Raw genomic sequence first — 13564 nt, 5'->3', positions numbered from 1 at the left:
GAGCATGATTTTGTCCATATCAGGTGATATCTATTTTTTAATTAGGTTTAAGTCGTCATTTCTGTTGACACCCCCTCGTTTTTTTCTGAAATGACACCTCTGCAGTACAGTATCAGGCACTCAGCTCATTTTCCCTCAAGAGGCTAGCGGATTCAGGGGGATAGCCCCCAGTGCTGGAACCTTGGGCTGTAAGAGTGAAGGAAAAGCAGCATTTAAACAGGACATTTGGTTTCTTATTGAGCTAATTATTTGTTAAATGTATTCTATTTTTTTGTCTATTTTTGTAGCGTTTGAAATTCTTTAAGAGATAAATCCAGATCAATTTAAGAGTAAAAGCTTGATATACACCTTTATATTCACACACGTTCTCAATATACTGTACATACTATTATATTTTCAGCAGAAGTGTGCCTCAAAACGCACCTTTCAGTCATCTTACAGTATATATATTCAATGTTACATTTTAACATTTGACCACTAGAGCAGGGATTCTCAAACGTTTTGGGCTCAGGACACACATATAATTATTTTCATCCACAGCACCCCAAATTACTTTTCACTCATATTGCATATTTTACAATTTGGAGTATGATCGGCTCTAATATAACTATTTGTATCATTATTATTATAAGATGATAATCGTGACCGCAACATTCAAATGTACGCACACAGTTGAAAGCATACGTTCACTCTATTTCATTTTGTGATTTCAATCTCTTAAAATATTCAATGACTTTGGACATGTATCTTGGATGCTTTGTTTAGCATGCTTTGTTTAGATTGGCACTATCGCTGCAATGACAACTTGAGTTAATAGTTGTCTTCCTGATTGAAAATAACTTTGTACTTGACATTTAATTCATCAAAATATTCTGTGGCACCGCTGGACTGGTGTCATGGCACCCTAGGGTGCCACGGCACCCACTTTGAGAAATCCTGCACTAGACTTCGCTAGCCTCACAAGGAGCAGTATGTATGCAGCACAAAGGTCCCATGACATGCATACCTGAAAACTTAGTATTTATGGCATCATAATACATGTACGTAAAACTTCTACCTTTATATAATGTCATATCTTCGTGCACTAAGAATACAGGGATATAGAAAGTAATTACCAGAGTCATTGCTGAGAGTCTCACTGGAATCTGCAAAGAAAAGGACGAGAGTTAAATCATGAATAGGTTTTGCAGTGCTTAATACACTCATCTAATATTGTAATGGTACAAAACTGTTTTGCATCACCTTCTGCATCACTGGTCACCTGAAAATTCATTAAATTGAATGCAGGTGTGGTCCTGTAAATTGAATTTACAGGACCACAATGGAAATAAGCCCCCAGGGCTTTTTGTTATCCTTTCAACAATCATTGTAAAACCATACCACTGTACTATTTGCAAACTGTTAATAAAGTATTCAATCAATCAATCAATCAATCAAAAAATAACAGTCATTAACAAAATGCAATATATCTGTGTACAGTGACAGTACATTTAGAAAACAACATATGGCCTAAAGTTCAACAAGTTCAACACGTTTATCAGTGTGGATACTCACATAATTATTATAGTTATCTTTAGTTATCATTCTTCGTGGTCCTTTAGTATATTTATTGTATTTGTTCTTATTCCTATCTCTACCTATCCTGTGTTTCACGCTTACGGCTGTTGCTGCTATGACACCTGAATTGCCTGAATTGATCAATAAAGGTTCATCTTATCTTATTGCGTGGGAAACAGGCGTTTTTAGATTTTCTGATCCGGTCTGGAGGTCTTTTTTTTGTTTTTGATTCCCCTTAGTTTAAAATGTGTTTAGTTTGGTACAGTATAATCGTTTGGTTTCTTTTGGTATAATAATCATTTGGTATGTCCATCTTTCATTCTAACTCGTAGCGGGACTAGCGAGACTAAACCAATTGATTCGGATTATGTGGGGAACGTAACGTGTGACGTTAACCGGAACCCATCAACGGAACCCAAGTCTAAAGGCGGTTACACACCGGCGAATGTGCGAATATACGCAAAATTCGGACTCGTTCCGAATAATTAAAAGACGCTTTTTCGCTTCGCTTTTCCGCTTTTTCGCGCCATGTACGCTTGCATTTACTTTATAAGGTTTTTAAAAAAGCGTATTATTCGCACGAAAAAATCGCCCTGGTGTGTAAGGACCTTTAGAATGAATACCAGCAGGGGCGCCGATCCTGTGGGTGCCTCGGGGCTAAACCCCCTGCGAGAAATGACGAGCCCCCACCACAATCTCAGATTTGGGGGCCCAGGCTTCGAGTTGAGCCCCCACAAGCGCGCACATAATTCGGCGCCCAAAATGGCCTGACTCAGAAGGCCTTGGATTTTGTGGAAGACTGCGGATAGCACTTCACTAGTCATGAATGGATCTAAGACCATTTGTAAAGAATGTTTCAGAGCATACTTGCCGGCATTAGTCATAAATGGATACCACCGCAAGTTAGACCGTGTTCAGGATGCCCGGAACCCCATATATGGAGATAACTGACATACCCAAGTCTGACATCATAGACCCCCTCCTGGGGCTCCATATGGAGCTAACCGAAACATCCAAGCCTGACATCATAGACCCACTATCTTGACCATCAGGTCAACATTTGTGTCAGATCCTGTGTCTAGGTGAGACATGACCTTTGACACGATCTAAATGTCTCAATAGAAGAGCAGGGAGATAAAATACAACCACCTCAATTGTATAAGTTATATTATAATACAGATTGGACAAATCTAAAAGATAAATAGAATCATCAGCATTGTTTGGCAGTTTATAGCAGTTTATAAATATATCTTTAGAAAGTAGACATTTTGTGATTTCGATCTCTTAACATATTCAATGTCTTTAGACTTGTACCCTGGATGCTTTGTTTAGCATGCTTTGTGTAGTTGTCTTCCTGATTGAAAATAACTTTGTACTTGGCATTTAACTTATCAACGTATTCCCTAGCACCGCTGGACTGGTGCCACTTTGAAAAACTCTGCACTAAACTACACTGGCCTCAAGAGGAGCAGTATGTATGCAGCACAAAGGTCCCATGACATGCATTTACATTCAACCTGAACACTTAGCATTTATGGCATCATAATACATGTATGTAAAGCTTCTACCTTTAAATAATGTGTTATTATAGTGAAGTAAAATGGGATGTAGAGAGTAATTACCAGAGTCATTGCTGAGATTCCCACTGGAATCTGTAAAGAAAAGGAAGAGAGTTAAACCATGAATGTGTTTTGCAGTGCTTAATGCACTCAGCTATACTGAATAGTGTAATAGCACAAAACTGTTCGGTCACCTGCATTAAATTTGTAAAAGTAACAGTCATTAACAAAATGCAATATATCTGTGTACAGACTACAGAGACTGTATATTTAGAAAAATAACATATGGGCTAAAGTTCAACATTCACCCTCAAAACGGCAAAGAACAATTATGTGATTTTGTCACCCCAGGAGATTCCTTACATTTTATATAAATAATTTTATAATAATGGATGTTTGTTTATGTCAATCATGAGTGTCTTGTTTTTGAGAATACAACCCTTCAACTCAGTTTTACTTTGTTCTATTCAACAACACTGTTCGTATAATAAAGAAATGTGCATTTTGAAAAGGTATAGGGGCAAACATTATCATACCTTTCCGTTGGTCGTCAACCTTTTCCAGACTGCCTTTTCCTGCCAACCCAGCCAAGAGGACAAATTCAAACACTGAACAGACTTGTTTATTTGCGTTCCTGATTTTGATCCTAAAAGCATATTGTCATACCGTTTTGGTTTAGAGTCTTACCTGAGTCGTTGCTAGAAGATTCACCATTTCCCTCTGTAAATGTAGACAATGTTGTATAAGCTCACACAAATTCCAAACAGTATTTTCTCTTTTCAGGATGAACATGGCTTTACATCATTTACATCTATAGAAAATGTGAAACTGTCATATGAATTAATTTCAAAGATGCCACATTAGCATCGCAAATCATTATTTCTATACAACCGTTCAACTCAGTTGTACTATATTCTATTCAACAATACCGTTTGTATAATAAAGAAATGTAAATTTTGAAAAGGTAGAGAGGGGCAAACATTATCACACCGATCAGTTTATCCCGCTCTTCAGCCGCCACACTGCGTTCCCCTGCCAACCCTGCCAAGAGGAAAAATTCAGACACGGAACAGACTTGTTTATTTGCCTTTCTTTATTTATTTTTTGAACAAAACTGGGTGGATGCAGATGAAATCCCTAAGTCTTAACATTCCATGTATGAAACCTGTAGCAATTAAGTATATTTTATTTTGAATAAAATCATCTGGTTTTCATCCTAAAAGCATATTGTCTTACCTGAGTCCTTGCTGGAATTGCTAGCAGTTTCAACCTTTATCTCTGGAACTATAGAAAGTGTTGTATTAGGTCATACAAATTCCAAACAAGTATTTTCTCTTTTTTGGATGAACATGGCTTTACATCATTTACATCTATAGAACATTTGAAATTGTCATATTAATTAATTTCTAAGATTCCATATTAGCATTGTAAACCATCATTTCTATACAACCCTTCAACTCAGTTTTACTATATTATATTCAACAATACCGTTTGTATGATAAACAAATGTGCATTTTGAAAAGGTAGAGAGGGGCAAACATTTTCATACCGTTCAGGTTCTCCAACTCTTCAATACTGCCTTTTCCTGCCAACCCAGCCAAGAGGACAAATTCAGACACAGAACAGACTTGTTTATTTGCCTTTCTTCATTTCTTTTGTAAACAAAGCTGGGTGGATGCAGAGTCTTAGTCTTAGCATTCCATGTATGAAACCTGTAGTGATTAAGTCTCTTTTATTCTGAATAAAATAATTCCAATTTTGATCCTAAAAGCATATTGTTATACCGTTTTGGTTTAGAGTCTTACCAGAGTCGTTGTTGGTATTGCTAGAGTTTCACTCTTTCTCTCTGGAATTTGTATGATCTAATGCAACACTGTCTACATTTCCAAACAGTATTTTCGCTTTTTAGGATGAAAATGGTTAATGTAAAACTGTCATATTAATTCATTTCATTTCGTATATGTACATATGTACATATGTAAATGTTGTGATTGATTGATTGTGACAGATTGTGATTTAATAAGTGTGATACAATGTTTCACCAGTGCCTCTATTAGGGGAAATTGCCAAACAATATTCACAATTTATATTGATTTCCTCCATTGGGAATTAGAGGGAGCTAACACAAAGGAAATGTGTTTCAGCGAGGGGTTCTCGTGGGATCTGCCAGACCAGTAAAAGTGGTTGTGCTTCACCATCTCTGTCCATGAAACAATGGTCTGATGTACAGTATAAACTCCAAGCAACATGTCTATAATTAGCTTAGTTTTTTCCCCCTTTTGGTTTTATCTCTCGTTTCATCTGTATTTGTGTCTTGCTCTCTATGAAATAGTTAGTGAAAAGCAGCAATGTGTTTTTGTTTGTTTAGTTTTTTTTAAAGTGGAACCAGTATTCCTGGGGAGATATTTTATTTCCTTTTATGTACAGTAGTCAACTTTAAAAAAACAGTTCCTTATAATGACTGATGACACGTGACCTATAATCACACTGTGCAGTGTAATAAAATGATGAGGACTTTGTACTCATCTTGCAACAGTGATATGTTTGATATGACAGCCATAACCAGTTTAGCGTGTTTGAGACTTGTCCTGTCTATGAAGTTTTACTTTCTGTTTTAGCTTTGTTGCCGTTTAGCTTCAGATATAGATTTAATAGATGTTTAATCTTGACTTTTTGGGCACACAAGACATCACATATCATATCAGAGGGGGAGAGAGAGAGAGAGAGAGAGAGAGAGAGAGAGAGAGAGAGAGAGAGGGGGAGAGAGCAAATAAATAAATAGAATAATCTTGGATGTTTCCAGTTCAAGCACACAAGACCACATAACCTTCCCAGGGTATAAGAAATAGGCACTCGAGGGGTAAAATAAATATTTCAATATTCTGCGTTCCAGCCTGACAGGGGACTTCAAAGATGCTAAAAGTTGAGCAAGCTTAAGGCACAATTATATAATTGCACAATGGAGAGAAACGGCTATTTATAATTATTGAGTGACCTGTTCCCCTTACAAGCTTAATGACCGAGGTGACAAAAAAAAACACAGAAAATCCAGACTTTTCCCAAAAAGTTAGAAAAAGAGAAAATTGTTCTAAAATGAACCCAACCTTTTATTTCCTTCCTATAGATGATCCCTACAACCAGCAGCACAACACCAACAGCACCACCAACAGCACCACCACCAACAATAGCTCCGATGTCGTCAGGTATAACATACACACCGTCTAAAATCCATAAAGAATCATGTACTTAGATGAGGGTTTGCTGATAACTATTGTCAAATATGTAAACAGGGTCTTGCTCTAACAGAGCATGCATGCTCAGCAATTTACCCTATAATTAAATATTAAATATTTTAACATCCAAGTAAAAATCCAATGCTCTTATTTAATTTTATTTGCATAATGTAAACAAGCCTCTTACCCCAATCCTTGACGTTGTGCATGTTGGACGCAGGGTGTATCATGTCACAGCTGTATTGGGCAGAGTCACTTCTTAAAATCTCCACATGCTTCTTGATCTGGAAAGTGTTGTCGCCGTTGGGTCGAACACCTGTGGATTGTATGCCGTCCAGTTGATCCAGCACCTGCCCATTTCTCCTGATGTTCAGGATCACGTCTTTGGGGTAGAAGAAGCCTGTTGCCATGCAGTGTAACATGATGGAGTTCGGATTCTTGCACTTCCTTCCATACACATGGAGCTCTGGTGGCACTGGGAAGCCATGAGGACAACTTTGAGTTTTGAGAAGATGCATAGGCATTGTAGGGAATTTTTTATTTTCAGTCACAGGTTAATTACTTTTTATCATTCATGATCATCATTCATATTTGTGTGTGATACTACTATGTATTTAAAATCAAATTATATAAAGCTGAATGACTAAAAGCAACAACAAATATTATGATATGATTTATCAATATGCATAAGCTCAGTGTTCCTCTTATAGTCAGGGGATATTAGCAGAACATGTTCCAATCTTGGAATAAATTCCTTACCAAAAAAAAACTTCACCAATGTGTTTGTAAAGGTGTCTAGTAACACATCTCACAAAGACTGAAATGCAGTTTCCCTAGGAGAATCTTTGACAGCTGCTGAAAGTTGGGGTACCCACCATTTCCCTGCATTTCCATGCAGGGAAAAAAAAATCAAATTTTAATTCTGTTTTAAGTAGCATGTGAGGGGTCAAACTAGGGTGTTTTTATGATTCTGAATCCATTGCAAGCATTTGTTTTGCACCAAAACCACTCCTTGGGCTAAAAACAGCCCAATATCAATGGGCTTTTTACACAAAAAGTATACCTGGAAAAGGATGGCTATGGCCGTTTTTAGCCCAAGGAGTGGTTTTGGTGCAAAACAAATGCTTGCAATGGATTCAGAATCATAAAAACACCCTAGTTTGACCCCTCACATGCTACTTAAAACAGAATTAAAATTTGATTTTTTTTTTTCCCTGCATGGAAATGCAGGGAAATGGTGGGTACCCCAACTTTCAGCAGCTGTCAAAAATTCTCCTAGGGAAACTGCATTTCAGTCTTTGTGAGATGTGTTACTAGACACCTTTACAAACACATTGGTGAAGGTTTTTTTTGGTAAGGAATTTATTCCAAGATTGGAAAATGTTCTGCTAATATCCCCTGACTATTACCTAGAGCAGCTTGTAACCTTGTTTTGAAAAGTGCTACAATAATAAAGTTAATTATTGTCTCCACCAGGCCGAAAGGCATGGTGGAGTCATGTCCGTCCGTCCGTGTGTCCGTCCGCGTGTCCGTGTGTCCGTGTGTCCATCTGTCTGTGAGCAGCTAATCTCTGGCACCGTTGGCCCGGTCGCTGCGAAACTGTGCACCACACTCCCTGGATGCCAATTCAGAACCTCTGCCCTAATTATTATTATATTTGTTTACATGGGCCTGTTATAGCGCCACCAGGAGGCCGATTTGTGCAAAACCCATTTTTCGATATTACTCCTACAGATTTTATCCAAACATCACGCAAATCGGTATTGAACAAAATGCCTCAAATCATGAACACAGCTTGCGATTTCCGTAAAATTTCACGCGCACATTCCCACTAGGCCGAGGAAGAAATGCCACTTGAACATTTTCAAATCAGCCTCATGATGGCGTTATAACTGGCCGATTTGCGTTTTTAACTATAACTGCACCAACCTGGCGGAGACTTGTGCTCCGAGGAGCACTTTTTAAATGTATTGTTTTGAGGTCTTTTGGTATTTGTATCCGTCCTAGTATTACCTGTAAAGCGCTTTGAGCTGCATACACAATGAATGAAAGTTAATAGCGTTACGTAAAATAATACTCACTGCTGTTCTTGAGTTGTGCTTGACTGTAATCAACAAATTGACTTAACCAGAAGACACACTCCTTCTCCAGGTAACCTTGGGTGTAGTCGTTCAGCTTCTTGTCATCGTCCCACTTGCGCTTGGTAGGAACTGCATGGTCAACGGGGGCGATCCAGCGCTTATTGGCATCATCAAAGGCCAGGAAGTCGCAACCGTCATAGCTGTATTCATATGTGCCACTGATGAACTTGAATGATTCACCTCGTCTCTCACCTTGTCTCTCGGCTGTACAGCCAAGCCTCCACTGAAGAATGTGTAAATGTCCTGGTTCTGTAAAACAGTTAAAAATAGAGAGGGGGAGGTACAAGTTACGAGGCATCATACAGAGGAAACAGTCTGGAAGGTCATCACACAAAGCAGTAGTCTACCTTATGTACGTCATTGGTTCCCAAAGTGGGGCCCGGGAACCCAGAGGGGTCCTTGGTGGGGTTCCAGGGGCCATCATTATGTGTTTATCCTGGGTTTACGTTATATTGTTGTGTTTCCTCAAAATCTAATCAAATCAAATTAAACACAAATCTTTGCTTCTGGAGGTCCTTGGCCCAAAACATTTAAAGATGGGGGTCCGTGGCCAAATAATTATCAATTTGGGGGTCCTTCACTTGAAAAAGTTTGAGAACCACTGAGGTACCTAACATTTTTGTAGTTATAGCTGATACTGAGACACATATGAGCGGTTGGAAAAGAAGAATGCAATGTGCACGTATACGTTCACGTGCACATTGCACAACTGGTAAAGCCTGAAGTTGCATTTTGCCCAATAGGCCCATGACATAAAATTAGTTTGACACCCGCTCAACTCTATATTTTTGGTTCTATTGCACAACATTCAGAAGAAATTTGTATTTACAGGGCTGATAAAGGATGAATGCAATACGTGACTTTAACAATGATTAACACTGGGTTAACCACAATTAAAACACGTATAACCTGTAAATTATATAAGAACTGCTTGGATTTCTAACCTATGAAATAGGTGCTGTTTCTCATTCGACCACTGAGGATCACCAGGTTGACTTTGAACCACTGCTCCTTGCTTCGGCGTGACTGGGTGCCTTTATCCCAGTAGTCCTTGTGGAGCCTCTCCTCCATCCACGTCTGCATGGGGACCTTTTTCCTAACCGAGCTGTCATAGTAGTCAATAATTCTGTTATCCAGCAGACCCATGGCCGTGAACTCATGGATCCCTGGGAGGTTGATAGGCTTGGAGAAAGCTGTGTAGATGTAGGTGAGTGAGTGGGTCTCTGGGAGTCCTAACAGAAATGTAACAGAATAAATGCCAGAAAGACAAACTGGTAAGCAAACAGACATACAGAGAGATATAAATACATACAATATAATGTGTGAGAGTGGTCTATATTTTTGGTATTCCAATTTCTCTATGAAATATTTCATTGCATTACATATTGACTCAAGCTGGGGGGGGTCGGCTGGTCAACCTTGGGAGGTTTGCGCGGGACAACATAGTATTGGTGGGGTGATATTATATTAGACCCTGCTTCAGAGTCTGTTGTTTTTGTTAGGTATGCTAACCCTGTGTAAGAGTCTGGTACTTTCTGCTTTGTATCAAGCTAATGAATACACACAGTATAAATCAGTCGTCCCACATACACTCAGGGTTAGAGCCTCTGTCATAAGCATGGTCCATCTCCTCCAACTGATGATCTGGTACCACTTTATTTCCATGTGATGGCAATAACTTTGAGATTACCCATGGGAATTGTCATCTGCTTTATTTTTGTAGGGTAACTGAAGATATTATCCACACATTTCTCACTGGAAATTAACTTTCATTCCAAAATTGGATATCCAACAAAATGACCTCTCTTAATGGCTGCCATGGAGATGTAATCACCACGGCACAATATAAAGTTGAAACAGAAATTGATGCCAGATATTATGACATTGTTTATCCCACTTCCACATATAAAGCTGGTCATGTTGAAATACAATTTATGGTTTTATGATCATGGGAATCATTGTGACTATCTTGCTGATAGAGTCAGAGGGGCTGGTTGGAGAGCTGTGTTTCCAACCTCCAGGTAGCCTATTGTAGCCTGTAGTAGCCTATTACAGGAATGTACCCTTTGACAAAAAACTTTCAAATGAAAATATGGGTCTTCTTCCATTTAGTTTTTTTAATTTGATTAACATAAAACCCTCCATTTCCCTTTCTTTCTATATGTATTTCCCACCTGTTTTAGTAGCATTTATGTAGATAATATTTCCTAAATAATACCAAATTGTGTTTCAATATTACAAAACAAAAAAGAAAAGTATGATATAAAATAAAGAATAATTGCACACAATATTTGCTTTGAGTGGACCCTTTGATAAATCCCACCCCAACAGCGAGTGTCCGATGCTAGCTTAGCAACCGTTGTTGCTATCCACAAGTTTCCTAGGGCATTGTGGGAATCACTTCCTGTCGATTTGGTCCCTGATACCTTATCAAATCGACAGGAAGTGATGCCCACAATGCCCTAGGAAACTTGTGGATATGCTGGCATATCGTTTGGCACTCTTCCGTCGCCAGCTGTGTCTCACACACACACACACACACACACACACACACACACACACACACACACACACACACACACACACACACACACACACACACACACACACACACACACACACACACACACACACACACACACACACACACACACACACACACACACCTGTTGCCTGTTTCGGATTCCGCACGTTAAAAGTATACATTCATTTGTTCGTCTATGTATTAACTGCTACTAGTTGTAGTCTTACCGTGCAGTACATGAAAACTAATGTCCAGCTCTGGCTGTTATATGATGTTAAAGCTGATTGAGTTGGATAAACTGTTTCTCCCTAATTCTTATTTTGTTGAAATAATGTCATGCACATTTTTCCAGTGCATAGCCTAGTGCAGGCCATGTTGACTAGATTTAGAAGAGATTTTGAAATGATCAATTATTTATATGGGGAACTCCGTCATATAACATGCACAGCTTGCCAGATCAAGGTCTAGCAGAGTGGAGTGGGTGGGACAGGCTTAGCGAAGGGTCCATTCCTAATTTCACTTTTAGGCTGGACAAATACACAATAAACTAGAAAAAGTGCTCCTCTGAGCACAGGTCTCTGCCAGGTCAGGTAGGTTATTGTGGCCTCCTGGTTGCGCTATAATAAGCCAATGTGAAAAGGGTGGCATTTCTTCCTCGGCCTAGTGGGAATGTATGTGCAAAATTTCACATAAATCGCACTTTGCGTTCATGATTTGAGGCATTTTGTTCAAACGGACCTATCCAGCAAACTTTGGAAGCCAATGTTAGCCAATTAGGATGGAATATGAAATATCGGACACTTCCATCTTGATCACATGACTGTAATGTTACAGTGTACCGATTTGCATGATTTTTGGACAGAATCTGAAGGAGTATAGCAAAAAAATAGTTTTACAGAAGTCAGCCTCCTGGTGGCGTTCTGAAAGGCAGATGTGAAAAATGCATGACAAAGGTTTTTCCTTGGCCTCTAGGGAGAGTGCGTGCAAAGTTTCATGCAGATCGGTGCAGTTATATGTAAAAACGTGAATCGGCCTGTTATAGCGCCACCATGAGGCTGATTTTCAAGTGGAATTTCTTCCTCTGCCTAGTGGGAATGTGCGTGCACAATTTCACAGAAATCAAGCATTTTGTTCAAAACAAACCAATCCTGAAAACTTTGGAAGGCAATCTTAGCCAATCAGGATGGAATCTGGAAAATTGGATCCGTGTTGATCACATGACTATAGAGATACTGTGTACCGATTTGCGTGATAAAATCTGTAGGAGTAATATTTAAAAAAAGGGTTTTGCACAAATCGGCCTCCTGGTGGCGCTATAACATGTGAAAAATTTGGGGCAGAGGTTCTGAATTGGCATCCAGGGAGTGTGGTGCACAGTTTCGCAGCGAGCGGGCCAACGGTGCCGGAGATTTGCTGTTCACAGACAGATGGACACATGGACGAACACACGGACGACGGGACGGACGGACGGACAGGGTGCAAAACATATTCTCTCGCCATGCCAGGCCGACAATAATAACTACATGATAAAACACTTATGTCTTGTTAAAATGATGGATCTGTCAGCAGTATACTGTATGTTAGGATAAAATGTAAATCAAAAAAGGGGACAAAAGTGTTTTTCTAACCAGCCTTCCTTCACATTGAACAAACTGACCAATGATTGCAAAATATATTAGTCCTGATTAATTAGAATCAGTTGGTAAATCAAAATAATACAATACTCACCACAGTTCACTGTCCATAATGTCTCAACAATTAGGAATGCTAATATGGAATACATATAGTTACTGTCCGATAATCTCAGGACATTGTTTCGAAGCTTTCAGCTAGGACTTATTCCGGCAGTTGAATTGAGCTATTATCCAAGTATACTGTACTTTATATTGTCTACCTGTTTGCCTTGGGTCCAAAGTCCTGTGAATATGGGTGCAGCCTTTGTAGGGGAAATTGTATCAACATTAACTTTTCCAAAGGGGGCACTTTATTTTACTCCCCTATTAAGCGTGCCAACGTGTCGTCACCAGCAGAAGGGGCAAATCAGCCTGTGGGGGCGAGGCATTGGGCGTGGCATTGGGCAATGTTAAGTCAACCTGGTTTTTACCCTTCAAAGCTGTCTGCAGCTACCAAAAGACACTTGTTGACGCCCCCTTCAGGATTTTTGGCACGCTCTATAGCAAACGCTCACCTATACAATAAACAACACAATGAAAGTGCAATGAAAAAGGCTACAAGTACGCCTATAAGCTACAATAATGCACCAACAACAACAAATACAATTATGTTGAGCATTAATTTATAATGCCTTAATGTCGCCATCTCCACGGCGGGAGGAAAAGAAGAAAAAACGTCTACTACTTCACCGCCAGGGCCCTGGACAGTTCCTCTCAGAGCTTAGCCAACTTTAACGGGACAGTTCAACCCTGACAGAGAGCAACAACAGCAACAAATTAGGCTAATGCATTTAGCTAGTGCATTATTATCAACTAAAATATAAGAGTATGTTTCATTTATTTATTTCACTCAACATTAGAAGGCGGCGATTGTGAC

At 39.2% G+C, this 13564-nt stretch overlaps 1 protein-coding gene across 1 annotated transcript; it reads right to left on the bottom strand.

Moving 5' to 3' along the window:
- Window positions 1–112: 112 nt before the first annotated feature.
- Window positions 113–12872, bottom strand: LOC308095492 (class I histocompatibility antigen, F10 alpha chain-like; the record flags this gene model as incomplete). Its single annotated transcript, XM_080442549.1, has 12 exons — window positions 12743–12872; window positions 9435–9722; window positions 8431–8739; window positions 6537–6824; window positions 6221–6337; window positions 4666–4701; window positions 4107–4157; window positions 3804–3836; window positions 3653–3691; window positions 3180–3209; window positions 1116–1145; window positions 113–186 (listed from the first exon to the last, which is right to left on the bottom strand). The coding sequence occupies exons 1-12, from the start codon at window positions 12795–12797 to the stop codon at window positions 113–115; spliced, it is 1350 nt and encodes a 449-aa protein (XP_080298675.1). The 5' UTR covers window positions 12798–12872.
- Between the last annotated feature and the right edge of the window lie 692 nt (window positions 12873–13564).

This window comes from Gymnoscopelus braueri (genome assembly GCF_963280865.1).
Source record: "Gymnoscopelus braueri genome assembly, chromosome: 11".
NCBI lineage: Eukaryota > Metazoa > Chordata > Actinopteri > Myctophiformes > Myctophidae > Gymnoscopelus > Gymnoscopelus braueri.
Note: the sequence above shows the minus strand (reverse complement) of the source record. Positions and strands in the feature narration are given on the sequence as shown.